The sequence below is a fragment of the Malassezia sympodialis genome, genomic scaffold (assembly GCF_000349305.1).
Source record: "Malassezia sympodialis ATCC 42132 genomic scaffold, msy_sf_3, whole genome shotgun sequence".
NCBI lineage: Eukaryota > Fungi > Basidiomycota > Malasseziomycetes > Malasseziales > Malasseziaceae > Malassezia > Malassezia sympodialis.
The window spans coordinates 258,215-284,780 of NW_017387801.1; the positions used below are offsets into that span (position 1 = coordinate 258,215).

Here is a 26,566-nt window from a genome sequence, read left to right on the forward strand (position 1 = left end):
AGTAGGACGCGTGACACACGTGCGGCGGTTCGCTCGGCGCGCGTGCCTCGCCCCGCCATCGCCTGGTTAGGTGACCATCGACAACTCGTTCGTGACTGCACCTTTCTACCAGTGATGACTTCCATCGATAGCCGTCGTCGTCCTGCCAAGAAGGGAGTGTCCTTCTGCCTCATGGTAGTTGGCGCAAGTGGCACTGGTACGTATCATGTTCCTTGTTGACATCCACAGGTAAGACCACTTTCGTGAACACCCTTTGCGACCAAAACGTCATTGAGCACAAGGACTCTGAAAACCCTTCCACCGCTAACGTTGAGATGGGTCTACAGATCCAGCCTGTCAACCTTGGTATGTGCTCCATGCGAGGTATATCTAACCCCTAACAGAGGTTGAGGCTGAGGGCATGCGGATTGGCCTTACCATCGTGGATACACCGGGCTTTGGCGACAGCATTGACAATGAGTACATGTTCAATGAGATATTGTCTTTCATCGAGCGCCAGTATGACGATATCCTCTCGGAGGAGTCGCGTATCCGCCGTAATCCTCGCTTCCGCGACAACCGTGTCCATGCGCTCATCTATTTCATCGCACCCACTGGCCACTCGCTTCGCGAAATGGATATTGAGCTGATGCGGCGTCTGAGTCCGCGCGTGAACGTGATCCCTGTGATTGGCAAGTCAGACTCGCTTTCTCCCTCCGAGTTACTGGAGTTCCGCAAGCGTGTCATGGAGGATATTGAATACTATGGTATTCCCATCTATAACTTCCCTTATGATGAAGATGAGGACCACCCAGACACGATTGCCGAAAACAGTGAGCTTCGCTCTCTCCTGCCGTTCGCCGTGATCGGCTCAGAAGATCACGTCGTGACGCCTACCGGTGAGATGGTTTTGGGCCGTGCCTACCCATGGGGCACCGTGGAAGTAGACAACCCGGACCACTGCGACTTTGCGCGCCTGCGCGGTGCTATTTTTGGCACCCACTTGAACGATCTAAAGGAAATTACTCATGACTTCCTTTACGAGAACTACCGAACGGAGAAGCTGTCGCGCGGTATGCCCAATGACTATGCGGCCGATGCTTCCCTGCAGAGCGAGGACCTGATGAACCAGAGTGTTCGCTTGAGGGAGGAGCAGTTACGCCGTGAGGAGGAGAAGTTGCGGGAAATCGAGCTGCGCGTCCAGCGTGAAATCCTGGAGAAGCGCCAGGAGCTTCTTGCCAAGGAAGAGAATCTCCGGAATCTCGAGACGCGCATGCACCAGCCCACAGCTTGACCTCTCTCTCTCTAAATTATCTCGCAGCTCCATAGTGCCATGGCGTGGCTGGTCAGCCTCGGTACATAGCTTCCTTGCTGACGTGAGGCTGCAGGTGGGCCTTCCGTGCACCGGCATTTGCCCGCATGTTAGCAATGTCGACCTACAAGGACACTGGTGTGTGCCACATGCGATTCGCCAGTCGGAGCGCCGCCCGCGACTTTACGAGTTCCTCGGCGACGACTCCTGCCGAGCATGGTGTTCTCCTTCGGCAACTATGAAGGTGTCTGCCAAGGTATGGCGATGGTGTCTTGCCCTCTTCTAGGAGACGATATGGGACGCGTGCCAGAATGCTATTCTCGTAACATTGACATCAACAATACCATTATATTTCAGCCAGGTTTGTAGTTGTCTCCCTGACCCAGCCACCTGTCTGATTCATATGGCTGCGATCATTATGACGGCCATTATGCTCTGGCATGTGCATTCGAAATACACAGCCGTCGGTACGTGTATATGAGCGAGTTGGTCTAATCCGCAGGTCGTAAAGAAATTCTCTTATTTTTGTACATCTATGCTGTTTCTGAGTTCCTTGTGATGTTCCTGGATTCTGCTGTGATTCCCACATACACTGGCGCTTATTTGGTACGTTTGCTTTGACCAACATACAGTGGTTCACGGCCATATACGTTGGTCTTAAGTGCGCCATTTTCTGGTGCCTTATGCTAAATGGATTCGTTGGTTTTCAGTTTGCAGAAGATGGATCCGCCGTATCCTTGTGGACTATGCGTATCAGCTCGATTGTCGTTTTTATCGTTTCGTTGATTGTGGCAGGGGAGACTTACAAGAAGAATTTGGGTGAGGGTGGTCTCTGGTTCTTTGAATTCCCCTTCCCTATCATAATGGTGCTCATCTATGTCGTGTCACAGGTGATTCTCGTGGTGCGTACACTCGATGAGATCTGGCCCATCAACGATATCATTATGGGGTGCCTGGCCTTTGTGTCTGGTTTGATTCTCATGTACGGCTTCAACAACCCTATATGCGAGAATGTGAATCACTACATCGATGGCACATTCTTCGGGGCCCTGTGCTCCCTATTCTCAGTCATGATGGTGTACAAGTTCTGGGACTCCATCACCAAGGAAGACCTCGAGTTTAGCGTTGGTGCTCGCCATTCAAATTGGGACGCCAAAGAAACTTTGATTCAGACCGATTTTGAAGGGTCTGTGCAGAGTCATGATATGATTCCCCGTGGCATGTCTAAGACATTTGAGCCCTCACGCACTCCCTCGCCACCCGATCACAATGACTCAGCTCCCTCGGGCTTTCCGTATGGCCGGGGGATGACTCGTGAATCTTCGGGCGGGAGCTCTTTCTATGTTCCTGATTAGATTAGGGTTTTGCTTCTCGCATATTGTTTGTATGACGGCGATGGCTCGGTGCATATGTAGCACACTGTACTTAAGCTTACCAATAATGCACGTGGGAAAAAAATCTCTTCGACGACAACCATCATGTCGGACTCCCTGAGTGTGGCAAATTCACTTGGTCAGGTCGACGTTGTTCGAAACGACGTGATTGTTCCTCAGAGAGAAATGCAGCAGCAGCAGCAGGCTACTGTTCGAGATGGGCCCGTCCCTATGAGTATGCCAGCGATATTGCGCAACCCTCGAGTATCCCAGGCAGCACCTGTTGCTCGCCAATCAAGGGATGGTTATGCTCGGTGTGGCACAGATATGGCTCGTAACATTGGCAAGCGTCGTGCTAGGCGCAATGAGAATGGTGTGTTTATGCTTGTCTCACCGTGCAAGGCAGGTTTGCATGGAATCCACACGCTGTACGTCCTGGCCCGGCAGACTACTTGATCCCTGCAAATCAAGTACAGTCTACGTTCACAGAGCAGACAGCTGTGGTATTGGGTGACTTGTGCCATGATAGGGCATCGTTGATGGATGCGTGCACGCTGATGCATGATTCACCAGCTTTTGAGATTGAATCTGCAATGAAGGGCCAGTTCACGATGAGTCTGCGTGATGCACATGGGTTTCTGCGTGCACGCCTGGGGCATGCTGAGTTGATGCAGGCATACCTGGATGCTTTGAAGACAATGACCTTCCCTGCTGTCTCGGCAACAAGGCAGTGTCTGTTTTTGGAGCGCCTTATTTTCACGGCCCAGAAAGAAATTGGACATTGGCTACGCCGAACCGAGTATGTGCATATGGACGAGGAAGGGTGCTCTAGCCGTGTGATTTTGGCACACCCCAGTGGTCGCGAAGAGGGTGCCCTAATTGAGTTGAAGCAAACCCCGACGCTGTTGATCTGGCGTTCGGAAGATGCATGTTCGCGTCTAGCGATTCATTGTGTGGCACGTACCTTGAACTGTCCCAGTTTCTCGCGTACTATTCCCGCTTCCGGTACGGACCCCCTGAGTGGCACCAAGAGAACTACATGGATTCTCCATCCGAACCCTTTGTTGCGCGCCCGCACTACACAGCATACAGTAGTGCGCCGTAACAGGCACCGGCGCAACAGCTCTGCTAGCACGAATAGCAGCGTCACCTCAACCGCTGTGCCGTTCCGTTCTACGATGCCGCTTGCTATGGGTCTCTTGCAACAAGGTTCGATTGGCCTTGAAACGCCACCCAGTACAGATTATGAGTTGACGGATTCGACCGATGAGTTTGTTGATAGCGATCTGGCTGGTTCGGCTTCTGAGCTAGATATGTAGGATAGGATACCCAGCCATTTTGGCTTCATGCCATTTGCACGTGAGCGCCTAAAAGAGCGCAATTCGCCCATTTCGAGATAGTAGTGCAGGAATCGTGACTAGACGTGTGGCAAACATGCTGCGCAAACTGCGCCCGCCTGCCCGAGATCACTGCGCCAAACAGAAGCACAAGGACCCAGTTCTCTCCCCTCACTGACTATGAAACATGTTTATATAGCTGAGCTTGCAGCTCTTCCGCGCATGTGTCACTCTCGACCTACCTAACTGTTTATGGTAGTAAAAATCAATAGTGCAACTGGATAGCTGAACGTCGAAATCCGACATTCGCCAGTAAAGAACACTTAAGGACACTAGCAAACGAGCAAGAAAAAAAAAACACTAAGTGATGGCGTAGCAAAGATTACAGGTCTATTCGGTCGAAGAGCGGACCAAGCAAGCATTAGTGCAAGGCCACCCCTAAACGAAGAACAGTCGGAGAAGTATCCATTACTTCTTACCCTACAGAGCGTCAGCATCGACACACCCAAAGAGATGTACATACCGCAATCAAGTTGTAAGCACCGACCGTGATACCGGCCATACCAGTCCAGAAGATGACCTGGAAGACGCCAAAGTACAGGCCCGAGCGAGGCAGGCGCTGGTAGACAGGGCGGGGGTCAGCCTGGAAGATGCGCTGGCGCTGAGGGACAGTGTTGCTAAGTATGTGTTAGTATTTTGTTCAGCAAGTCTGTCCAGACGAGATGCACCGGATGCTTACATGCCTTCTAGCGAAGAGCACATGCCGGGCAACCAGCCTGTCCAGACCAAACACGTACTGCTTGTACACGAGAGGGTCCATGTCAAGAATTATAAAGGAAAGAGTCACTGGATTCTGCTCCCAGGTCACGGCTAAAGCCGGGAAGCCTACCACGTGGCACCAACCTTCATGTGCGCCTCAATCAGCTATCTAAACGGGTCTCCACCTGTAGGGACTTACTCTAGCCGGGGGAACGTGTATGAGTATTGCAAAGCACCCGCCGCATGCCTTCCGAGTAGAGCACGAGCAGCATCTTCTACCCAGGTAGGCTGACGCAGGAAAACACGACCCAAGGCAATGAAATCCGCGCTCCCCTCCTGGAGCACCTTCTCAGCGAACAGACCGGGCGCATCAGGGTTTTCTTCTGTTCCGCCCTGGAGACAACCCACGGAGCTAACCTTCATACGTTTGAGGCCAGCCGACTTTGCTGCTACCGCACCGGGGACCTGGTAGCCGGGCGTAGACAAAAACTTAATCTGGCCCACCGTGCCACCACTGCTAATATCTAGCATGTCAACACCGGCCGAGTCTAGCAGCGAGGCCAAAGCCGTCGTATCCTCATAATTCCAACTCTCTCTTTCATCCTCCTCTGGTAGACCATCGGTACCATTGAGGCGCACCCACAGGCCTTTATCAGGGAATTGTTCGCGAATGCGACGCACAATATTGAGCAGCAGACGGGTGCGGTTCTCCAGGGTGCCACCATACAAGTCTGTGCGCTGGTTGGCCAAGGGAGAGTTGAAAGAGGACAGCAAATAGCCGTGAGCCGAGTGGATCTGGACGAAATCGTATCCAGCGCGGTACGCACGGTCAGCGGCTCGTACAAAATCATCCTCAATATCACGGATCTCACTGAGCGACAGCTCATGAGGGACCAAGTGGCCCTCGCCATAGGGGATAGCCGATGGACTCACGACAGTCTTATCCCAACCACCGTCGCTGACAGGTACATAGGGAGTATCATGCGGCGTGCGGTCATAGGGGGGATACGTCGAAGCCTTGCGACCTGCATGTGCCAGCTGGATACCAAAGTACACATCTGATGACACGGACTTGACAGTTTGTACAAGCGACGCATGCGCAGCAACGTGCTCTTCTTTGTACAAACCCAAGTCGCGGGAGGAAATACGTCCAGCCGGCGTTACACCTGAGGCTTCCACAATGATCGAACCAGCACCATGCAAAGCGAACTGACCATGGTGAACGAGATGGAAAGGAGTGGGAAATCCATCCACACTCGAATACATGCACATAGGTGCCACAATGACGCGGTTTTTCAGGGTAACAGTACTGTTACCGCTCGGGACCTCGGTGTGCTGAAACAGAAGAGGACATTCCACACCCTCAGGCAGAGATTTCGGATCCACAGCACCTACAGGCAACCTCTCGTCGGGACGTGGCGCATAGTACGAAGGAGATATAGCGAGCATGGACATCGGTAGTCGGTAGTCGGTAGTCGAATATTAGTGACATACGCTTTATTTCTATGTGGCGTCACAGGGTCCTTTAGTCAGACAGCCACAAACCAACCTCATCACGTCATTGACACATCTACCAAGGTGGATCTTCAAGGAAACAGAATGGTAGACTCGATAGTTCGCTGGAAGGGAGAGTGATGTTCCATACCCTTATTTAACAACGATGTATAGAAGATATAATGAATAAACTAAAAATATGTACTATGAATTCTTTCAGCTAACTTTCCTATTATTATGCCAGAATATCAGCGCAACATGGATCCGACATAGGCGCAGTCCACAAAGCAAACATTACGTCCTTATCCTGCGTGCACAGGCACTAGTAGCTAGTATCTCGAAATGTCCGAGCACAAATCAGGGTGGAGGCCTTGGCATGTGGGGGCTGGGGGTAGGACGGCGTTTGTGTCTCACGTGCCACGGAGAGCCAACCAACACGAGACTGGGTCAACAAAAGTGGTGGCTCGTCGCCGACCGGTGGTTCCAGCATTACGAGTTCGCACGAAAGCAAATTTAGGTCGAATTCAGGTCTCAGGTCGACGCGCGGAGACATGGAAGGAGAAAACTGGCACGCACATGCACAAGCCATGGATGATCTCCCGTTGCCCGTCCGCTCCTTCCCTCATCGTCGGCCTTCTCAAATTGTGAAAGCTCGACGGCGAACATCTGGACTAGGATACATTCGGGATGAGAATGGTAGTCATCCCGAAGCTGAGCGTCGAAACACATGTCACACAGGTCATATACCCTCTGTGGCAACCAAAGAGGGCCACAATTGGTCGTCTCCAGAGCTATTCGGTCCATCACCTGAGCTGCATCGTGGCTGGCGTATGCCCGGACCATCTGGCACATTTGCGGAGACGAGTCCACATGCATTAAAGTCATGGAAATACATGAGTAATTTCAGTTCGAGCAATGACAAGGCCTTGCCCGTGTCGCGGCTCGACAAGTTTGAATTCTATGCACCCAGCTCTATTACTACCAATTTGAGCTCACCTCCCTCTAGTAGCTCCCCCATGTTCTCCGAGCCAACAACACTAACGACCAAATCACAAGAAATACCACACAGAGCTTATCGTGCATCCACAGATGTTTTCTTATCACCGCCTCTACATCCTCAACCTGTGCATCCTCCGCACCCCGCCTCGACGACTCGTTCTCCGCCAAACTACGGTCTCGGGCTTTCCATATTGCCAGAAGAAAGTGGGTCATCTCGTCGTCGCATGGCTATGGACTACCAGGGCTCGCAACAACGAAGAGCCCGACGACTCATGTCTATGCCTGTGTCTCTCCCTTCATCTTCGTCATCTGACTGTCCCGATGCCCACTTAAGTCCATCACACAGTGGTCTTGATCGCTGGTTCCCAGGACTCATGTATGCTTTTGAACCACCTTATGATTCACACAATACCCCTGTTACAGAGTTCGTTGGCGACTCGATTGGTCTGGATGAGGAATCCTACTGTGAGGATGAACCCACTAGCCCCGGAGAGCCGGCTTCGCCACCGCTACGCTCGTTGCAACTTGTATCAAAATATTTTGGTGACGATACCGATATATCCTCTGCGGAGGTCTCCCTTCCGGAAACAGCACCCCACCCACGGTCACGAAGAATGTCTGCCGGGGAACTACACGGGCTAAATTTTGTCTCGCCTGGTGATATTGAGCATGATATGGATGAGCCTGTCGCTCCCACTGTGTCGCACTTGCGACCTTTGCACCTGGCTGAAATGCACCGGTCAGATGCACATGTGACATCACGACACACGCATTCATCCTGCATGGGACGCACTCCTACTTTATCTATGAGCGAGAGTAGACCTCATGACGACGAATCAGATGCTTCCAGTTGGCACCAATCTCTCACCAGGCGAAGCCGCGTCCCATTTGCAGCTCTGCACCCGCGCCCGGAAAATCCCAAGGGCGATCCAGATGCGATACAGCTGTTTTGGTTTGGCTTCATTGGCATGCCATGGCTTTGGCTCCTCGGCGGGTGGTGTCTTAATGACCATGGTGCGCTATTATCGCCTTGGTCGCCCCCTTCGTTTGCCGCATATCGAGCAGGGCTGCACCCCTATGGTCCACCATTTGCACTCTCGCTCCATGCAAAGAACAGGCTTCTACAGCGGATCTCTCCCCACACTATCAGTCCACTCACAAAAGATCCTGTGGTCTTTGGAGATGACCACCGTGGTGTGCAGTTTCTGGCACAACACCCTCCTGACTCAGTGCGGCTGTCTCAACTTCAGCAGTGGCAGCATGTCGAGAGATTTGTACTAATCAATCGAATTGCTGTGGCTCTCTCTTCATTTACGTTCTTTGCGTGCTGGTCATCCGGGGTATGGACCATCGTGTCCCATTTTTGATTCGCCTGCGGCTCAACCGAGTCACGCCCTCCTCCGAGCCTGGAACAGCTCTTGTACTAGAAATGCTTCGCATATTTGCCCGGGTCGCGCGTGCACTCGTCGTGAGCGCCTTGGTGCGCCTATCACCTAGCGCTCTGTTGCCTGCCGTGGGCACCCTTACCCGATAGGCCATCTCCTCCACCCACTTCATTACATAAGCCCATAGTGTATCTTTCCTCCATCGCTACGATGCCCGAGAGCGAAGGACCCGCGGACGCGCTGCTGTGTCTCAGGGCCGCAGTGTCGGCTGATCCAGAAGATCCCATGGCGCTTGTGAGGCTTCGAGATTCCAGCGGGAATGATCTGGATGGAATTCAGGGAGCTACCTCCGTTACTTTCTTGTCGAAGGAGTCGAAGGCTCCAGTGCAAACATTCGATGTGCATGTACCAGCACGTATGCTGCGTAGCCGCGAGCTTTCATCAAGAGAGGGAGGAGCTCCCAAAATCGATTTAGAGCCTGATGCCTTTTTCCCGCTCAGTGCCCTTCTTTTTGCGATTTTGCAACGCAATGAACGTGCGGGTTCATACCTCCGCAACGCGACCACAGCCCAGATTGTGCCGATATCTGCACTAGAGCGTGCTCCTATTCTTGAATACCTCACGGGAAAGCGCAATGCCTGGGATGGCATCGTTTCGCCCACTGATGTCGCTGACAGCGGCGCTACAGCGCCGTCGGACACTGCAGCGCCAGCAGCTCTAACAAAGGACGACGCCGCTGAGCGACCGGTCACCTCAAAACGCACTTTTCAACCTGATGCAGCCGATGCGGAGTTTGTTCGACATCTGCGCTCCAAGTATGAGCTAGTGCTGCTTAGTCGTGACGACGCTCTGCGAGGATCTATGACGGCCGATACGGACGATGGTACGACAGGCGCGCGGGCTGGCGGCGACCTGCTTGGACTACGAGCCATGATGGCACCACGCATCGAAGCCGCAAAGAAACGCTCGGTCTCATCTAACAAGTCATCCACATCCTCCTCTCGTTCAGCCCCGTCCGCAATCAACCCTGCTCGGAAGTCTCGAGCACAGGACCCTATTATATTGCTTTCTAACTCTCCAACTGCCCTGGTTAATATGTTCAATGTGAAAGCACTGCTGCAGGACGGCGTGTTTATTCCACCTGAGGAGGCTCGCCAACAGGCTGGCGGCATCCCCGAGCTTGTCGTAACGATCCGAGCACCTTCATCGGATGAGCCAACGTCTGGACAAGGCGTGTCACTATCCCGCCGCATCCTTGTGGTAGACAGCGCTGAAGCTGTCAACCGACTGGGCAGTGGGGCGCCTGGGAGCGATCAGGACCCTTGGTCCCGTGTTATTTGTGTCTTTACTACGGGTCAATCCTGGCAGTTCAAGTCGTATCGTTGGTCGGACCCACGCGATCTTTTCCGAAATGGTACGTATTTGCCTGGCTGACCGCTCCAGCCATGGGCGTGTATGTGCGTTGGTCGAACGAAGCACCCAGTGTGCAGGTGAAGAATTGGAACGTGACTCACCTCCAGGTAGGTACCTGCTATGCTCTTGTCCCACTAACTATTGTACAGGTAGACCGCACAAAGAGGCACACCGACAAACAGCTGGTTGCATTCTTTTGGCGATCCTTGGACAGTTGGGTGCAGAGGAAAAAACCTCGCTTACACCTGTGATGGTACAAGTTGTATGCTTCAGCCCATGCCACCCCAGACTCCCCGAATGCGCCGAGCCAACTGAATGTCTCTCTGCATAATTGTTACGCGCTTGGCATGAATCGCACATAAATTGGCATCTTCAAACAAGTGCACCAGGTAGGCCTCTGTAGCTTCTTGAAGCGCCAGGATAGCGGAACTCTGCCACCGCAATCCCACTGCACTTGCGCTCGAATCATAATTCGCCTCAATAAAGTCATCAGCAACCTCTCGAACAACGCGTGCAAACGGCAGCTTGGATATCAACAGGTCCGTCGAGCGCTGATACTTGCGAATTTCTCGCAGTGCCACGGTGCCTGGCTTATATCTCCGTTTTTTCTCATGAGTAGACACATATGCTTGTTTGTGTTAGAAAAAAGCGCAAGAACATACGATAGTAGTTAGATTCACCTGATACACGGAACTCTGTTGGCACATACTCCATACGTTGTTGTGCTGACATGGAGGTGAGTGCGCTGTTGGGGTATTTACGTGGAGGGCACATTTGCCCTTGGGAACCTTTCAGGCCGGCCGAAGCCATGCCTTGACTGGACAACACGCCGTCAACCCATTACTGATTTGAAAAGAAGTACCTGATATTGTTTATCTATTCACATAGGTACACTCAATTTTTGGAGAGTATGTCTGTCCGTAGCAGAAACGGGGGCAAACCGCGGTCGAATCGGTCCATAGCCGGAAGTTTTATAAGGCAAAGCCGCGGGATAAGGAGGGCATCTTGGCCCGTCCGCACACAGATTAGCCAAAGCCTCTAGTGTACCCTTTTCGGCTTCAGAGGATCTCGGATATTGAAGAGGAGGAAGCTGGGGCCGTGGTGCAGTGTATGTATACGGCCCTGATTTAGAACGCGGCGTGTATCCAACAGGCACTGAGCTCGTCGATAAGGGGGGTGTAAGGGGCAACATGTGAGAGGCAGTATCGTAGCGAGATGTCCAGCCACGTTGCTCAGGGTAATAGGAATAAGATGGCGAGCGGCTGCGGTCATAGCGATAGCGCTTCATAGTCACGTTATCATCCCTAATCGCATAATTGCTGTTCATCGCTGGATATCTTGTATAACCGCGATCATAGGATGGATATGCCACTGAAGCAAGCCGTGGGGCGATTCGGGGATGGGAAACCTGCTCATGTTCATCTGAAGCTGGCGAAGACATAGTGGAACTCTCATCAGACAGAGTACGCTTCATTGCTCGCTTTTCATCCGTGACATATGGTGGTTGCCTGATATCCATCACAATGTGATTAGGTAGACGCTCGTTCTCTCGGCTCAAGAGTTCACCGAACTCTTCCTCATCCACTTGCACGTTCCATGACCCTGGCCCTCTTCCGCTAATTCGAGGGTCCTTGCTTACACGCTGCAGCCGGCCCATCCGAACGTCATTTTTAAGGAAGTAGGATATCACATGCAGTTTCCGATTCGACGCAGTAGTAATGCTGAACGATTGCTTGATCAAGCCATCCTGCTTGTACAGATTGCCTCGAGGCGCCTCTTTTGAATTATCTGCATTTTTCTTGCGCATTTCAAGCTCCCGATAGGTAAGGAAACAGCCACTGACGCGGCTTGCACTCCAACAATGCCCATCTGTCCACCGACGCATCCCAGCTTCGCGTTCATCCCACACAAAAATTGATCCAGAGCGAATCAATGATGCGCGCTCGTCATCGAGCAAACGACGCGAAATGCGGCGGGGAGGTGGATCCATACTCGGGTCGTTAGGGACTTCCGGAAGATCGCAAGCAGCCAGCAGTAGAATGGCATCTGCAGGAGTCTTGATGTAACCGAAATAAGTGGGCCGGCGTTCACTTATATTCAGCTCTCGGTTAGGGTCTCGATTAGAATACGGGTTCCACCTCACAGTATTTTTAGGCGATGAAACATGCGGTGGCGAGACCGAAGATGTCCTCGAACTAGGAGTGGCGTTATTCGAATCATGCGACAATGGCAGTAACCGTGCTGGTGGGTCTGAAAAGTCAGACATGATACCACAAGGGTAAGGTTGGACTTTTCAGTTGAGGTGTCAAGTAATAAAGGTCACTTGATGACAAGGGTATTTGATATAAACTATACTCGTAAACTTCACACTGTGCGATTTTTGGGCTTTAGCCCAACTCCAGAGCATTCAGGCACGCGGAGTTTACGGCCTCAGAAATTTAAATCGGATGTACAGCTCGCTTGAAATTTTTGGGTCGACAAATGTGTTCCGGGCTTGGATACATGTCTCATAGCTCAATCTAGCGAATCACAGACATGACTGAAACTATCGTTGCGAGCTAATCCAAACTAGTCACAATTCTACAACATCATTTGACCCTTTTTCGAAAACAGTCTCGCTTATTTTGTGCCGAGACTCACCTGAAAACCTAGTCATAAGCATTGCCACATTCTTGACAATGCATAACTTCTAGGTAATTAGTCATCTGGACTAAAACAGGGTTAACGTCGATTGCGCTTGAAAGTACTATTGGGGTTATGATGTACAGCCATACTGGGTCAAGATCGCAATTATTACCAAAGTTTATAGTAGAGGTTTTGGACTAATCAACTAATCGTACAGCAGTTCAAAGCCACTGTCTCCATGTAACTATTTTTGCCCTAACTCGGAGTCGTTTATCATAAAACATACATATTTGTAAGAAAATGATTGGTTGTAATTCCACCCTCGTGATCGCAAGAACATATTGATTCCCAAGTCGGGACGGACGGTCTGCTAGAAGTAGCAGCTTACTCGCGATTCAGCCCCTGACCTGATCATGCTATCCAGTGGAGCCTGGTTGAAGGCCGTGATAATAACAGGGGCCACCGCCAGTATGGCTCGCGCCGGTCCTTTGGTGGCGGACTTGGCTGATAAGAAAGGTTATGCTATTGCGAATCCCATGAATAACCCTATTGGTTTCAAGGATGGCCAGATAGTACCAAACACGGCACAATCTGACCGAGGATTTTACTACTTCCAGGCGTTCCCACACAGTCGGGTACCTACGGCCTCAGTTACTTGTATCGCTATCCCAGTTGCTTTTGTCATTATCTTCATGGTCATTATTTTCTTTATGAGAGCCTGGCTTGGCATTTCGTCCCGCTTTGCTCCGAGCTTGTCCTCTGATCGCGAAAAGGCTCTGGAAAATCTCCGTGTGGTGGGCGTTCGCATGGACACTACTTCGTCTACACAAGACCATGATGGTGAAAAGGTCTGGTCGGATGCTTCGGTTGAAAAACACTCGGATGGTCCCTCAGATGAGGTGCCCACAACTGAATTGGGCGGTGGTCACGCTGATGCCGACCCGCCTGCGACACTTGTTTCGCCAGCCCCAGTTTCTGCACCACCTGCTGTCCCTATTACTGTATCTCCTCAGCGCACTTCCGAGAAGAAACTCAAGGATGCTAATGAGATCTCTGGTCCCGTTGTCCCTGTGCTGCGCAACGATGACCCTGATGCCCTTTCTGGCGATGAAGACGATTCCTATGATGAATACGATTCCAATTACCCTAGTCGTCGCACGTCTGCTGTCCCCTCTGAATTCAATTATGCAAGTCGACGCGTTTCTGCGGTGCCTTTCGAGAATTCCCCGCACACGCTGGAGCCTTACTCGGAGAACGTTTTGGATCTCCCGAAGGATTCGAATGAAGCCTCGCTACCCGATTTGCCGCCTCCCATTGATGGTAGCGCCGCAATTCCTACATCGATTAGCAATGCAACAACTTTGCACGAGCCCGAAACAACTGAGACCAAGGATCAGAACTCCCTCTTCCCCTAATGTTGCTTTTGATCACAAGGTTTGGCCCATTGGTCTTCCTAACAGAAGTACCACATGTTATCTTCACAAAGCCCATGCGACTATGTAAATGGATTAGATACACAACGTAGTAGGATCACAGTATCGCTATGGCTTGTTATTTGCCTGTCGTAGCTTATTTCTGTTCGCAACGCTAGTCACTCACGTGACTCTATATTGTCTCGCGAATCCAGCCGGTGGAAACTCATCGCGTTCCATGCCTGGTGCACCTGCCAAGTCGCTTGCCGCGCTGCAAGCGCTACGATGCCAGGTATTTGGTACGACTTACAACCCAGGCAATGTGCGAAATGGTGCAAAATACTTGAAAAAGTCGTTAGTCGGAGGAGCGATGCTCAAATACTATCCACCTCAAATCAAGCTGTCGACCATCCGTGCAGCAGTCCCTGGCATGCCAGAGTTGATGCTGTGTGAAGAAGTTCAGCGCTTGAAGGATGTGGAAAGGAAGCGCATGCTTGGGAAGGGTCCACCAAAGAAGGGTATGTGCTAATGATTTGGTCACTAACTCGATTCAGGTGAAGGCCGCCGTGCGACGATGAAGGGCAAGAAGAAGTAGCGGAACTGCTACTCATATACCACTGGATTCTGCTATGGAAGCTCTTCTTTTGTAGTGATGGGTTGCGTACTCAGCAGCCACGCTGGCGTCTACTTAGGCAGAAGGATGATCGTGCTTCTTCATGCTCTTGGGCAATGCAGCCACGGCGGCCGGGTTGATACCGCTGGCCGCCTTGTCACGCGCGCACTGGCCCAGGTACATGTCCATGACCACTAGAGCTGCCATGGACTCCACAATGGGCACAGCGCGTGGTACGACGCATGGATCGTGCCTGCCGCGGTTTTCCAGCACACCAGGCTCTCCATCGTAGCGGGCCGTCTGCTGCTCCTGCGAGATCGTAGCAGGGGGTTTAAAAGCCACTCTAAAAACATTAGCAGTCAACTTCGTACGTACCGGAAGTAGATGTTTTCACCATTGGAAATACCACCCTGGATGCCGCCGCTCCAGTTGGTCGATGTGCCCAGCGATCCATCCGCCTTCTTCACAAATGGATCGTTGTGCTTGCTACCTGGCACACATGTTCCACGGAAGCCTGAGCCAATTTCAAAGCCTTTTGTCGCGGGAATGCTCAGCATAGCATGGGCAAGCTTTGCTTCGAATTTGTCGAACGAAGGCTCCCCCAAACCGATAGGCACATGACGGATCACACAAGTGACGGTGCCACCGATCGAGTCACTCTTTTCCTTGGCTGCCATGAGGCGCTCGCGCATCTTGTCAGCCACCGCCGGGTTGGGGCACCGAATGTTTTCCTTGTCCACCTGCTCGCGGGTCACTGTGTTGAGAAGGTCCAGATATTCTTGGCTCAAGGGTTCTTCTTCGTTGTCGGACTGGAAGGCGGGCAGTTGCACCTGGCCCACCGACGAGACAAACGCCACGATTTCAACACCAAGAACGTCACCGAGATACTTTTCAGCGAGAGCACCGGCAGCGACGCGCCCAATCGTCTCGCGCGCACTGCTGCGACCACCGCCACTACTGGCTTTCACGCCATACTTCTGCAGGTAGGTGTAGTCAGCATGACTTGGGCGGGGTATGGCATCAAGGTTCTCGTCCGTGTAATCATGAGGGCGCTGGTCCTGATTACGGACCATCATACCCATAGGTGTACCCAGGGTGACGCCGCGCTCTGTGCCAGACAGAATCTCGACCTTGTCTTTTTCGTCGCGGGGTGTGGTCAGGGCGCTTTGGCCTGGACGCCGGCGAGTCAATTGGCGCTGGATATCCGCCTCACTCACGGCAAGACCTGGGGGAACACCATCCACAATGCACCCTACAGCTTTACAGTGCGATTCGCCAAAAGTAGACACACGGTAGTATGTGCCAAACGAAGACATGATGGCCTATATATGAATCCGACGGTGGCCCCGTCATCGCGTTGTTCCAGGTGGAGGTGTGTAGCCAGCGAGCGGACGCCTACGAACCATTGCGGCTGAAATCTTCCAGGTACTGCGAAAGCTTGAGCGCTCCGGTACGAATCGTTTCGATTCCTTGCTGTACATCTGGGTTTGACATGAACTTGCGGTAATAAGCGCGTGCCGAGGCCTCCAGTTCGGAAAAGTCATCGCGCTCCGACGGCAGCTCGCCCTCGTCCTCTTCCTCACGGCCACTGTGGTCAGCGCGAGCAACGTACAAGTACTGGTTGGACGAGATGGATGTCTTTCCCTGAAAATTGGCCAGGTGTGCCTGTGCTTCTGCCGATAGATTCGGGTCGTAGCCACCGCGCTGGAAGTACTGGTCGCTGGAGATCGCTGGTGTGAGTCGAGATACACATACATTTTTGCGAGGCAAAGTTTTGCCGCGCGTAGCTCGACTCTTCTGTGTCGCCAGTGGTGTTGGTACTCTTTGTCTGCAATGCTGCATTCGTGCGTGCTTGTGCCAGGCCGAGACGCGAGAATCCCATGCCTAGACGGTCTACACCGGTGTTGCTCTTCATTGCCGGCTTGGCGGGCACCTTGGCTGCCTCCGCCGCTTTCGCGTTCGAGGTCAGCGCACTCTGCTTCTGCGCCTGGGCCAACTGCTCTTGCAGCTGGACTTTCTCGAGCTCCTCCTGTGCCGCCTTCTCCTGCGCCTCCTTCGCGGCCCGTATAGCCTGCTCTTGCTCCAGCTTGACGCGACGCTCCGCCTCATCAAAGTCTACCGGCGCGCCCGTTTTGCGGACACCCAGACCCAACTTCGCAGGGCGTGCGCCAAGCGCGGCGCTGCCTGTTCCAGCACGCACCGCTCCCAGTGCACCGCCGCGCGCACCGCCGCGCACAGCTCCTGGACGCACACCCGCACGAAGAGACGTAGCCACAGGGCGCGTAGGCGCGGTCGTAGGTGCAGCCGAAGGAGCAGGCGTCGGCGCTGGAGCACTCACCTTGTCCGCGAGGGGCGTCTCAGCGATCGGCGGCGCGGGCACCGCGGCCGGTGCATCGTCGGTAGGCGTCGCCGTCGCTGACTCCCACTCGTCGAAGAAATCCATGTCGGTTGGCTTCTTGGCGGCGGCACCGGCTTCCACGGCGCCGGGGAGAACGAAAGGATCCATGAGCGTGAGTCCTGCGGCGTCCTGAATGGCGCGGCGGTGCAGCTCTTCCTTGTAGCGCTGAGCAACCTGAGACGTGTACTTGGCCTTGCCTTCCGTCGATGGAGCCAGGAGAGCGTTGCCGCCATGCGCCGCAAAGAAGTCGCTCGCAGCACCATTGCCGCCAACCTTCATCAAGCGCAGCTGTTGCCACGTCCATGAGTCCAGGTTCGTAGACCGCACGAACGTGATATGTACGCCCATGTTACGATGCACAGACGAGCAGTCCAAGCAGATGTACACGGCGAAGGTGGCGCTGGCCCATGTCGGATTTTTAGCACCGCAGTCGAAACAGACACGATTTAGTTTGTGAGAATTTCGAAAGCTCTTGAAGATTTCCGCAATCTGCTCTTTCGGCGGCCCAGATGCCATCTCGAACGCGATGCGCAACAACAAAGCGCGGTGGAACAGCGGGGGACAGGGTGGGTCACGCGCGAGTAAGTGCGACCTACTAGGACGCCAAGTGGAGCCAACGGCCGGGGGATTTTCGCGGCTGCTCCAGCGCCGTGCTTCGCGTTCGACTGTCGATGGCCTTGCGTGGATCCATGCCGAACGCAGCGAGCAGTGTATCTTCTATGAGCTCTAGGTATGTCTTTTTTCTTTGACTCCCTCAGTCGACCTACAACCAGTAATCCCGGCCAGTCTATGGGCTTTGGCTCAGGCAGCGGCCTATCTGGCGCCCACCCAGGCTATGCCGCGGCGGCGCACTCGGGTGCTTCGAATCTAGACATGGCTGAATTCCCTGCTCTTGGTTCCCAGGTCTCATCACATACGAATAGCGGCTCTTCCTCTGCTGGTGGTCTGTTTTCTTCGTATGCGAGCCATGTGGGGACGGGCGGTGCCAACTCGGGGGTGATGCTATCGCGGAATGGCACTTCATTTGCGCAGGAGGAATTCCCAGCGTTGAACCGTTCTCATGTTTCAGAAAACCGTGGCGCACACCCCAATGTGCATGCATATGGAGCCGAGCACACAGCGGTGTGGCAGCAGGAGCAGCAAAGACAAACAATGGTACGCCTATTTCACTCACCTCAGGCACAAGAACTGGCGCGAAAGCAAGGAATGAATGCACCACAATCTCCCAGCACGACACATGGGTCTGCAGGGTGGATGCAGTCACAGTCGTTTGGCACGCAGCACCACAATATCCTTCATCGGATAGGGCTGGCTGCACGCAGCGCGCATGAGCCGTCTGCTCTGCGGTCCGAAGCAGGTTCTGACCCATCTGCGGCCACAGTTGATGCGGTCCGTGACGGATCAGCGCGTGCGGCCTACATGGCGGCGAGTGGCGACGAGGCGGCCTTGCCCATCCACCAGGTGCTGGTGTCTCCTGTGGATCGGTTCGGGCTCGTCGGCTTGGTGAACCTCCTCAAGACGCAGGACCCTGACGTGGCGATGTTAACGATGGGCAATAACCTGCAGAGTCTTGGGATGAATCTGGATGCGACAGAGAGTCTGCATCCCTCGTTTGTCACGCCATGGTCACAGGACCCAGCACTGGCGTCGATGCAGGTTGAGCCTGCCTATCAGCTGCCTAACTGCTACAATGTGCAGCCACCACCACCAGCGCAGACCAAAATGGCGAGCTTTAGCGACGAGACGCTCTTTTTCATATTCTACTCGACACCGCGCGATGTGCTACAAGAAGTCGCGGCACAGGAATTGTACGCACGGAACTGGCGATACCACAAGGGCTTGCATTTGTGGCTAACGAAGGAGCCAAATATGGAGCCTCTGCAAAAGACGCCTACGTACGAGCGCGGCACCTATGTGTTTTTCGATCCTGCCTCGTGGGACAAAGTATCCAAGAACTTTGTACTCATGTACGAGATGCTCGAGGAAAAGCCCTCGTCTCAGAGCCTTCTTGCCACAGCCTCCGTTCATCAAGGGACGCCGACCCTCCCTGCGCAAGTGGCAGGCAAGGCCTTGCCGTCCCAGCCTATGTCCGCTGTAACTGTAGCCGCTGCGGCTGCCTCAGCGCGTGGCTCGGCGCAGCCGTCGCCGAGCCAGGGCTCGCCACAGACCTTTTCGTAGGTGTATGTGCACAAAAGAACATGAAACATATGAGATACATGACTGGGTCTTTAGAGCGCCCACAGGGCGGCCAGAAGCCAGGACGCTAGGCTCACGACTGGCGCTACGGCCATGGCACCATTGCCGACGCCAGGTGCCGTCTGGGGTGAGTAGGAGGTTTACGCACCTGCAGGGCTCCCGGCGCAGGTTGCAAATCACTTGCGCCGGGCGTATGTCCTTGCGCTGCGAGCACACTCGACAGCGTTTGATTCGCGGGACCTGGCACTGTCGAGTCGGGCACCGTGTACACCCAGGTATAGCTGCTGGGCATACCGCTAGGCCCCACACCTACAATGCTTGTAGGATGACCTTGCTGTGCTGTTTCAAAGGTCGTGGCAGGCGTAAAGGTTTTCTTGGGCGTATAGTAATCATTGGTCACACTTTGGGCGAGCGAGGCTTGTGAGCTCGACGGAGAAGGCGCAGCAGACTGCGACTGTGTGCTGTTGCTACTGCTCTGCGCGAGCACAGGCACCACGAAGAACAGAGCGGCAGCCACACGCATGGTAGCACGAATCTGCGGCGACAACTGTGCAGCAAACGTGGGGCGCCCCAACAGGTGGGGGCATACTTCCTCTACAACCAACTAAAATACATGGCCGGCGTGGCGCGCGCTACGACCAGAGACCCTCGCCGCTGGCTCCCTCCGGGCCGGCCGTGTAGCTGAAGCCAGCGAACTGCTCTTGCACCGCTGCACTGATCATGTGGCTGTCATCCACGACGCTGTCCGTCGCAGGCTCCTTAGTGAACTCGGGGTCAAAGTTAGATGTGTCGAACGCAGAGGCCACGCCAGGCTTGTAGGGTGGCTGCACCTTCTTGGCAAGCAGCAGGTTCCAGTCAATGTACTTGGTGAAGAAAGGATGAGTCTTGATGTCGGAGGCACCACCTGGCGGCGAGCCTAGCCGCTGTGCGGGGTCACGCTGTAGCAGCCGGGCTAACAAGTCGCGCGCGTCAGGACGCACGTCCGCGGGGAACATTAGCGGCTCGTGCAGAATTTTATGATACATCTCGTTGACATCTTCTGAGAAAAACGGCGGCAGACCAGTGAGCATCTCATAGAGGAGCACGCCCAGCGTCCACCAGTCGACAGCTTTTGTGTAGCCGCGGCCGAGTAGGAGCTCTGGCGCGAGATACTCCGGCGTGCCACAAAACGTGTGGGTGGTTTCCTTATCGCCCATATTCAATTTACAAAGGCCAAAGTCACACAGGGCGATGTGACCGGTAAAGTCGAGCAGGATGTTTTCGGGTTTCAAATCACGGTAGATCACATGAAAACTGTGCAGGTGCTCCAAGGCACAGAAGAGCTCCGCCGCATAGAAGCGCGAGCGCTCCTCGCTGAAGCGGCCCTCGCGTTGCAAATGGTGGAATAGTTCGCCTCCATTCACAAATGCCAGACCCAGATACAGCTTGTCGGGGCTCTGAAATGAAAATTTGAGCGGCACGATAAACGGGCAGTTCACCTGTGCCAGCACGGTGCGCTCGGCCAGGGTATGTGTGACCTCGGAGCGCGAGATGATATGCGCCTTGCGGATAATCTTGAGCGCGTAGATCCGCGACGTATCCTTCTTTCGTACTTGCATCACCTTGCCGAAACTGCCCTTGCCAATCACCTTAAGAAGTTCAAACGATTCAATGGACAGGGACTTGCCGACTTGGGATTTGAATGCCATTTGCACGCGGATCTCTCCGGTGCCCCCACTCAATGGGAGCCATGTGTCGATGATGCGCGACGTGTCGAACGAGGGTACCAGCTTCGCCATGCCCATATACACATCGTTGGCGCCCAGGATCTCCATCTCATTCTTGGGGCGCAGCTCCCGTGATGCCACACTGCCCAACAAGGCGGGCGCCGGACCGGTGGCCGTGGGTCCGGACGCAACCATTTCGGCCCGGAGGTACACATGCAGCGTCACTTCGACGCGCCGCGACACGTCAAAGTTCGCTGTGAACTGCCACTGTGGCGAAGATAGGTCGCCACCAAGCCCAAGGATCAATACCTCGTTCTTATCGAACTCCAGCACCACATAGGGCAGACTCATTTGCCGCTGCCGCATCCCTGCTTTGGTGGGGGGGCTGGGCGCAGGCAGCGCCGGTACCGGAGAAAGCAACTTGCCCGGTGGTAGGGAAAGTCCTCGTGCATTCACGACACTCACCGTCAGAAGATCAGCATGCGACGTGTGTACCGGCCCTTTCGTACCGCTGCTGGGGGCGGATAGTAAAGATTCATGCTCGGCCGCACGCGGCTGGGTCGGCGGCGGTGGTTGCGGCGTCGTCGACGACGATGTCGCCGATGACAGACCAAACGGAAAGACGGCACTGTCCTTCAGTTCTGCGTAAGCTCCTCCCACGTACTCTTGCCAAGTTTCCACGACATAGTGGGGGCAACCGGCTCTGGCGCAGTATGCAGGCGGGTCCCCCTGTGCATAGCTTAGTCATCACGAGGGAAGGGCCGGGGGCGACGCGAAAAGTCTTCAGCTGCCGCCATGGAGGGGTTGGATGCCAGCGCCGTGCGCGGCAAGATCACGCTGGTATGCTTTACGGTCTAACTTGCAGTTGCCAGGCAGCGATGAGGAGCTTACTTCTGTGACGTTCTGCATCATGGACGAAGATCATACCATGGGCAATGCCCTACGGTACATGCTGATGAAAGAGTACGTATAGACGCAGGGTCCCGATGATTCTACTCTTTGATCCCGAGACGCTATTTGGTCATGGGGGCTTATCAATAATGGAATTCTTCGTTTATGAGGGACTCTGCTTTTTCCGAACAGCCACTAACACTCCAGCCCCCGCGTTGAGTTTTGCGGCTACACGTACGTGCTGTGTCTTGCTGATTCCAGACTCCCTCATCCGTCCGAGAACAAGGTTCATCTCCGTGTGCAAATGCTGGGTACGTGCCGTTGGCCAGGTTGAGACGGGATGACATTATATCCACCTGAGCATCAGCGCTGAGGGCGGACTATATACGCATTTCCAATTGTTCCTCCTGATCATCACTGTCGTCGTAAGAACAGGCTTACAGCAGAACATACGGTCTCCGCCGTGGACGCATTCCGCGATGCCCTTGCGCAGCTGGACCAAGTGTTTTCCACGATTGAGGACAGGTACCGCGAGAGCCTGTCGGCCGGCCATGTGAACAAAGAGCCTGCGCCACAACCGTCCGTGCCGCTCCGTACGCAGTTTTCTGCCTAGTGTACTTTATTGATACCACATTTTTACACCACGGTAGCTACAATTTTACCGATATTCTTGTTCGCAGCCATCTCGTCATGCGCCAAACGGATGTCGTTCCAGTCGTAAATGCGGTGCAGCACCAACCCCAGTCGATCAGGTCCCGTCGATCCATCGGCGCCGCGCGCGAGCGCTGCCAGAGCGCCGCTCTGTACAAATTGCTCCACGAGTTTCCCCTGGTATTCCAGTGAGCGGCTGCGCAGCGTGCTGCCGGTTACTCGCAGGCGGTGCGTGAGCAGACGGGCGAGCTTTGCACCTTCTGGCAGTTCGGCGCCACCCATCATTGCTTGCAGCGATAGACGGCCGTCGCGGCGCAGTGCTTTCAGGTTCTTTTCAAAGTAAGGAGCACCAATAAAATCGAGGATCACATCGACGCCACGCTGCTCTGTCGCGTGCATCAATGCCTCGTACCAGTCTGTCTCCTTGTAGTTGAACCCATCGGTTGCCCCCAGTGACTTACACACCTCAATTTTCTCAGGTGTACCGGCCGTAACGTACACCTTTTCGGCACCAAGAAGGCGCGCCAGCTGAATCGCTGCCAGTCCAACACCGCTTGCGCCTGCATGCACCAAGACATGATCACCGGGTTGCTGCTCGTTGAGCACTTGCAGTGCCTGAAAAGCCGTCAGGTAGGCTTCGGGGATCGACGCTGCCTGCTCCCAGCTAAGTTCATCCATCTTTCTTAGCGTAAGGCTGGCAGGCACGCGCACATACTCTGCGTACGTGCCCCCCGCGCACAGGCCCATGACTGGATCGCCCACGCGGTGGGCGCGCACGTTGGCGCCGACATCAACGACCTCACCAGAAAACTCCACGCCAAGGATCTTACTAGCACCCGGCGGGACTGGATAATTGCCTTCGCGCTGCATCAAGTCCAGGCGGTTGAGAGCAAATGCCTTGACTTTGACGAGGAGCGAGTTGTCATGCGTAGATGCTTCCAGTGCCGGTACAGGCACCTGGCTGATGCGAAGCGCACTCGACGGGCCCACACCATTGTCAATAGTGACGGCACGCATCATCTGTGGGAGCGCTTGATTTGCCAATCGGCGAGCGACCGAGGCCATCGTTGCCACTGACGTAGCCGCCTTCAGCCGGCGCCCGTGCACGGAGTACTATGACTAATTACGTGATTACTGTAGGCTGAGAGCGGCCCGTGTGGTGCTGCAGCGCACTCAGCTCAAGCGCGACGTCAATGATCGGCTTTAGCGCCTGCTGAACGTCTGCATCGTACTCGCTCGGGTCTGACGAGTACTTCTCGACGTACAGGCGAATAGTCGCACCAGCGCTGCCGGTACCACTAAGTCGGAACACGAGGCGCGAGCCGTCCTCCATTTTAACATAGAGACCTTGGTTCTTGCTCACGCTACCGTCAATCGGGTCCGTGTACGAGAAGTCGCCCGATTCGGCCACAGTAAAGGGACCAAGTTTCGTGCCTTTGAAGGAAGCGTCTCCCAGCTTGGTGCGCAACTGGTCGATCATCGCCTTGGCGCCGGCGCTGTCGACCTCCTCGTAGTCGTAGCGGCTAAAGAAGTTACGGCCGTACTTTTGGTAATGCGCCTGCAACACATCGGCGACCGACGTGCCGGGCTGGCTCTTGTGAGCACTAGCCAGGATGCTGAGCCATGCGACCACCGCCCACAGACCGTCCTTCTCGCGGATATGGTCGGAGCCAGTACCGAAGCTCTCCTCACCACAAATCGAGAGTCGACCAGCGTCCATGAGGTTGCCAAAGAACTTCCAGCCCGTGGGTACCTCGAACAGCTCATATCCACGCGCCTTGGCGACCCGGTCAATGGCGCCACTCGTAGGCATGCTGCGTGCCAGACCGCGGATACCGCCGTGGAAGTAGGGAATGGCTGTCTGCGCCCAGTCGGCAATAATGGCCACGCTGTCGCTGGGGTTCACAAAAGCGCCCTTACCCAAAATCATGTTACGGTCACCATCGCCATCACTGGCCGCACCAAAGTCCAGACCCTCGGTCTTCACGGCGTCCACAAGCGACTTGGCGTACGTCAAGTTAGGGTCGGGGTGGCCACCGCCAAAGTCGGGCGACGGCACAGAGTTCTGGACAGCCGAGTCGGGCAGACCGAAGCAGTCAACGAAAAGCGCACGCGCATAAGGACCCGTGACACCATGCAGCGCGTCAAAGCGCACCTTGAACTGTGTCGCGGCAAGGAACTCTTTAATCATGCTGAAGTCGAAAATCTTGCTCAGGTACTCGACGTAGTCCTTCACCGAGTCAATAACCTCAACCTGCATATTACCGAACTGCGTGGTGCCCAGCCGGCTCAGGTCCACGTCCTCGCCCTGCTGAATCAGGTAGTGGTCAATCTGCGCCGAGAGCTCATAGATCTTGTTCGTCACGGCCTCCGGAGCAGGTCCACCATTCTCCATGTTGTACTTAATACCAAAGTCCGCGTTCGGACCACCGGGGTTGTGACTCGCGGTTAGAAGGATGCCACCAGTAGCCTTGTTCAGACGGATGACATGCGATGCCGCAGGCGTAGAGAGGATACCCTGCTGGCCGATGAGCAACTTTGACACGCCATTTCCAGCGGCCAGGCGGATAATCTTCTGAACAGCTGGCTGCGAAAAGTAGCGACCGTCACCACCGACCACCAACGTAGCACCCTTGGCACCACCGGGAATCGCCGACAGAATGCACTGCACAAAGTTCTCCGTGTAATGTTCTTGTTCAAACACTTTCACACGCTTGCGCAGGCCCGAAGTACCGGGCTTTTGGCCTTCAAAAGGCTTGGTCGCAATCGTCTCGACAGACATAGTGGAACAAGAGTCGCTCGGGCTCGACGGGCTCGACGGGCTCGCCAGGACCACCGAGCACGGGGCATGCACGTGGGCATACTATCTAGCTTCGTGCCACATGATCTTGGACGCCAGCATGGCATCGGGCAAGCACTATGTACCAAAGCCGGCCCAGGCCAAGCTCCAATAGATCACCTGGCCCCATGGCGTGTTGACATCATCATCAGCACCCTGCTGCCGCCTCACACGGGCTTCCTCATCGTCTGTCACGCTGGTGTTCGCCTGACACAGCAAATGTGACTTTTTCACCGCTGTGCCCAGGCGTCCGGCTGCGACGATATGGTACGCTGGCATGGGCGTCTGTGGGGTCTCCAGCACAGCTGCTGTATAATGTGAATGATAGCGCAATGGGTCTCCCGGATACACCACAAAATCGCCGCCAAAGCGCAGACCTGTACTGAGAAAGTAGCCCTTACTGTGTAGATCCTCAAACACTGCGCATCGGGCACGCTCGGTTAGGGTGCTTGGATATGTCCACACACCTGCCGCATAGGCGTCTTGTAGTGTTGTGTACGTGTTGATCCGCGCTCCCGGCATGCTCTCCTGCATTGCCGCAGTACAAGGGCGGTAGCCTGGGATATGCGCGGAAGTGCCAGGGGTATCATGCACATATGGCATACGATCCAGGTCTTCGTTCTGGGAGGCACTAATAGGGGCGCTCTGTGCACTCTCTGTACCAGCGTCGGACGCAGCACTGCTAGCTTTAGCAGCTTGTCGTGCCTTGCGGCGTTCGAGGGCCCCATTCCCGTCGCGCGCGCGGAGTTGAGCCTCGATTTTCTCGCGCTGCTCTTTCTGCTGTGCCAGCGTCCGCATCTTTTGCTGATGGATCTTCTGCTCTTCGCGTTCCCAGAACTCAGCTCGTTCCTGCTCAGTAGGTGCAACATAGGCTTCTGCCTCGTTGATTAACAACGCAGCATCTATGTGTAAGTCGCAAATAAGCATACACACCATGACGCAACAGGTACGCTACTTCCTCAGGGAGAAGACGAAGTGGAAGGCCGAGGAAAACATTCTGCTGAGGGATCAGCGGTAACGTGCCACTCAGCAGGCCGCACAAATTATGTTGGGTCCGCGCCTGTTTCAGATCTTTATGAGCACAGAACAACGTACCTTCAGGCTCCCACAGATAAGCCACCCCGTTGGACAGGTGAAGAGGAATTCGTCCCGGGTATGCCGCGCGGAGAGCGTCCATCGCTGGC

At 54.5% G+C, this 26,566-nt stretch overlaps 11 protein-coding genes across 11 annotated transcripts; 4 read left to right on the plus strand and 7 right to left on the minus strand.

Moving 5' to 3' along the window:
- Positions 1 to 114: 114 nt before the first annotated feature.
- MSY001_0704 (uncharacterized protein) lies at positions 115 to 1,273 on the plus strand (the record flags this gene model as incomplete). Its single annotated transcript, XM_018885781.1, has 3 exons — positions 115 to 207; positions 276 to 318; positions 384 to 1,273. 3 exons carry the CDS (start codon positions 115 to 117, stop codon positions 1,271 to 1,273), a joined length of 1,026 nt encoding a protein of 341 aa, XP_018739320.1.
- A 421-nt stretch (positions 1,274 to 1,694) lies between these two features.
- Positions 1,695 to 2,646, plus strand: CHS7 (ER Export control-like protein; the record flags this gene model as incomplete). Its single annotated transcript, XM_018885782.1, has 3 exons — positions 1,695 to 1,758; positions 1,794 to 1,897; positions 1,924 to 2,646. 3 exons carry the CDS (start codon positions 1,695 to 1,697, stop codon positions 2,644 to 2,646), a joined length of 891 nt encoding a protein of 296 aa, XP_018739321.1.
- A 1,823-nt stretch (positions 2,647 to 4,469) lies between these two features.
- Positions 4,470 to 4,821, minus strand: MSY001_0706 (uncharacterized protein; the record flags this gene model as incomplete). The annotated part of the gene is made up of 3 exons (XM_018885784.1): positions 4,470 to 4,481; positions 4,525 to 4,678; positions 4,730 to 4,821. The coding sequence occupies 3 exons, from the start codon at positions 4,819 to 4,821 to the stop codon at positions 4,470 to 4,472; spliced, it is 258 nt and encodes an 85-aa protein (XP_018739322.1).
- A 134-nt stretch (positions 4,822 to 4,955) lies between these two features.
- Positions 4,956 to 6,215, minus strand: MSY001_0707 (uncharacterized protein; the record flags this gene model as incomplete). The annotated part of the gene is made up of 1 exon (XM_018885785.1): positions 4,956 to 6,215. The coding sequence occupies one exon, from the start codon at positions 6,213 to 6,215 to the stop codon at positions 4,956 to 4,958; it is 1,260 nt and encodes a 419-aa protein (XP_018739323.1).
- A 1,844-nt stretch (positions 6,216 to 8,059) lies between these two features.
- Positions 8,060 to 10,072, plus strand: MSY001_0708 (uncharacterized protein; the record flags this gene model as incomplete). The annotated part of the gene is made up of 2 exons (XM_018885786.1): positions 8,060 to 8,447; positions 8,826 to 10,072. 2 exons carry the CDS (start codon positions 8,060 to 8,062, stop codon positions 10,070 to 10,072), a joined length of 1,635 nt encoding a protein of 544 aa, XP_018739324.1.
- Positions 10,073 to 14,776: 4,704 nt separating this feature from the next.
- MSY001_0709 (uncharacterized protein) lies at positions 14,777 to 16,017 on the minus strand (the record flags this gene model as incomplete). Its single annotated transcript, XM_018885787.1, has 2 exons — positions 14,777 to 15,044; positions 15,077 to 16,017. 2 exons carry the CDS (start codon positions 16,015 to 16,017, stop codon positions 14,777 to 14,779), a joined length of 1,209 nt encoding a protein of 402 aa, XP_018739325.1.
- Positions 16,018 to 16,096: 79 nt separating this feature from the next.
- Positions 16,097 to 17,378, minus strand: MSY001_0710 (uncharacterized protein; the record flags this gene model as incomplete). The annotated part of the gene is made up of 2 exons (XM_018885788.1): positions 16,097 to 16,431; positions 16,457 to 17,378. The coding sequence occupies 2 exons, from the start codon at positions 17,376 to 17,378 to the stop codon at positions 16,097 to 16,099; spliced, it is 1,257 nt and encodes a 418-aa protein (XP_018739326.1).
- A 975-nt stretch (positions 17,379 to 18,353) lies between these two features.
- MSY001_0711 (uncharacterized protein) lies at positions 18,354 to 19,277 on the plus strand (the record flags this gene model as incomplete). Its single annotated transcript, XM_018885789.1, has 1 exon — positions 18,354 to 19,277. The coding sequence occupies one exon, from the start codon at positions 18,354 to 18,356 to the stop codon at positions 19,275 to 19,277; it is 924 nt and encodes a 307-aa protein (XP_018739327.1).
- Positions 19,278 to 22,528: 3,251 nt separating this feature from the next.
- On the minus strand, positions 22,529 to 23,608 carry MSY001_0712 (uncharacterized protein; the record flags this gene model as incomplete). The annotated part of the gene is made up of 1 exon (XM_018885790.1): positions 22,529 to 23,608. The coding sequence occupies one exon, from the start codon at positions 23,606 to 23,608 to the stop codon at positions 22,529 to 22,531; it is 1,080 nt and encodes a 359-aa protein (XP_018739328.1).
- A 58-nt stretch (positions 23,609 to 23,666) lies between these two features.
- MSY001_0713 (uncharacterized protein) lies at positions 23,667 to 25,325 on the minus strand (the record flags this gene model as incomplete). Its single annotated transcript, XM_018885791.1, has 1 exon — positions 23,667 to 25,325. The coding sequence occupies one exon, from the start codon at positions 25,323 to 25,325 to the stop codon at positions 23,667 to 23,669; it is 1,659 nt and encodes a 552-aa protein (XP_018739329.1).
- Positions 25,326 to 25,460: 135 nt separating this feature from the next.
- MSY001_0714 (uncharacterized protein) lies at positions 25,461 to 26,559 on the minus strand (the record flags this gene model as incomplete). The annotated part of the gene is made up of 2 exons (XM_018885792.1): positions 25,461 to 26,284; positions 26,316 to 26,559. The coding sequence occupies 2 exons, from the start codon at positions 26,557 to 26,559 to the stop codon at positions 25,461 to 25,463; spliced, it is 1,068 nt and encodes a 355-aa protein (XP_018739330.1).
- Positions 26,560 to 26,566: the final 7 nt, after the last annotated feature.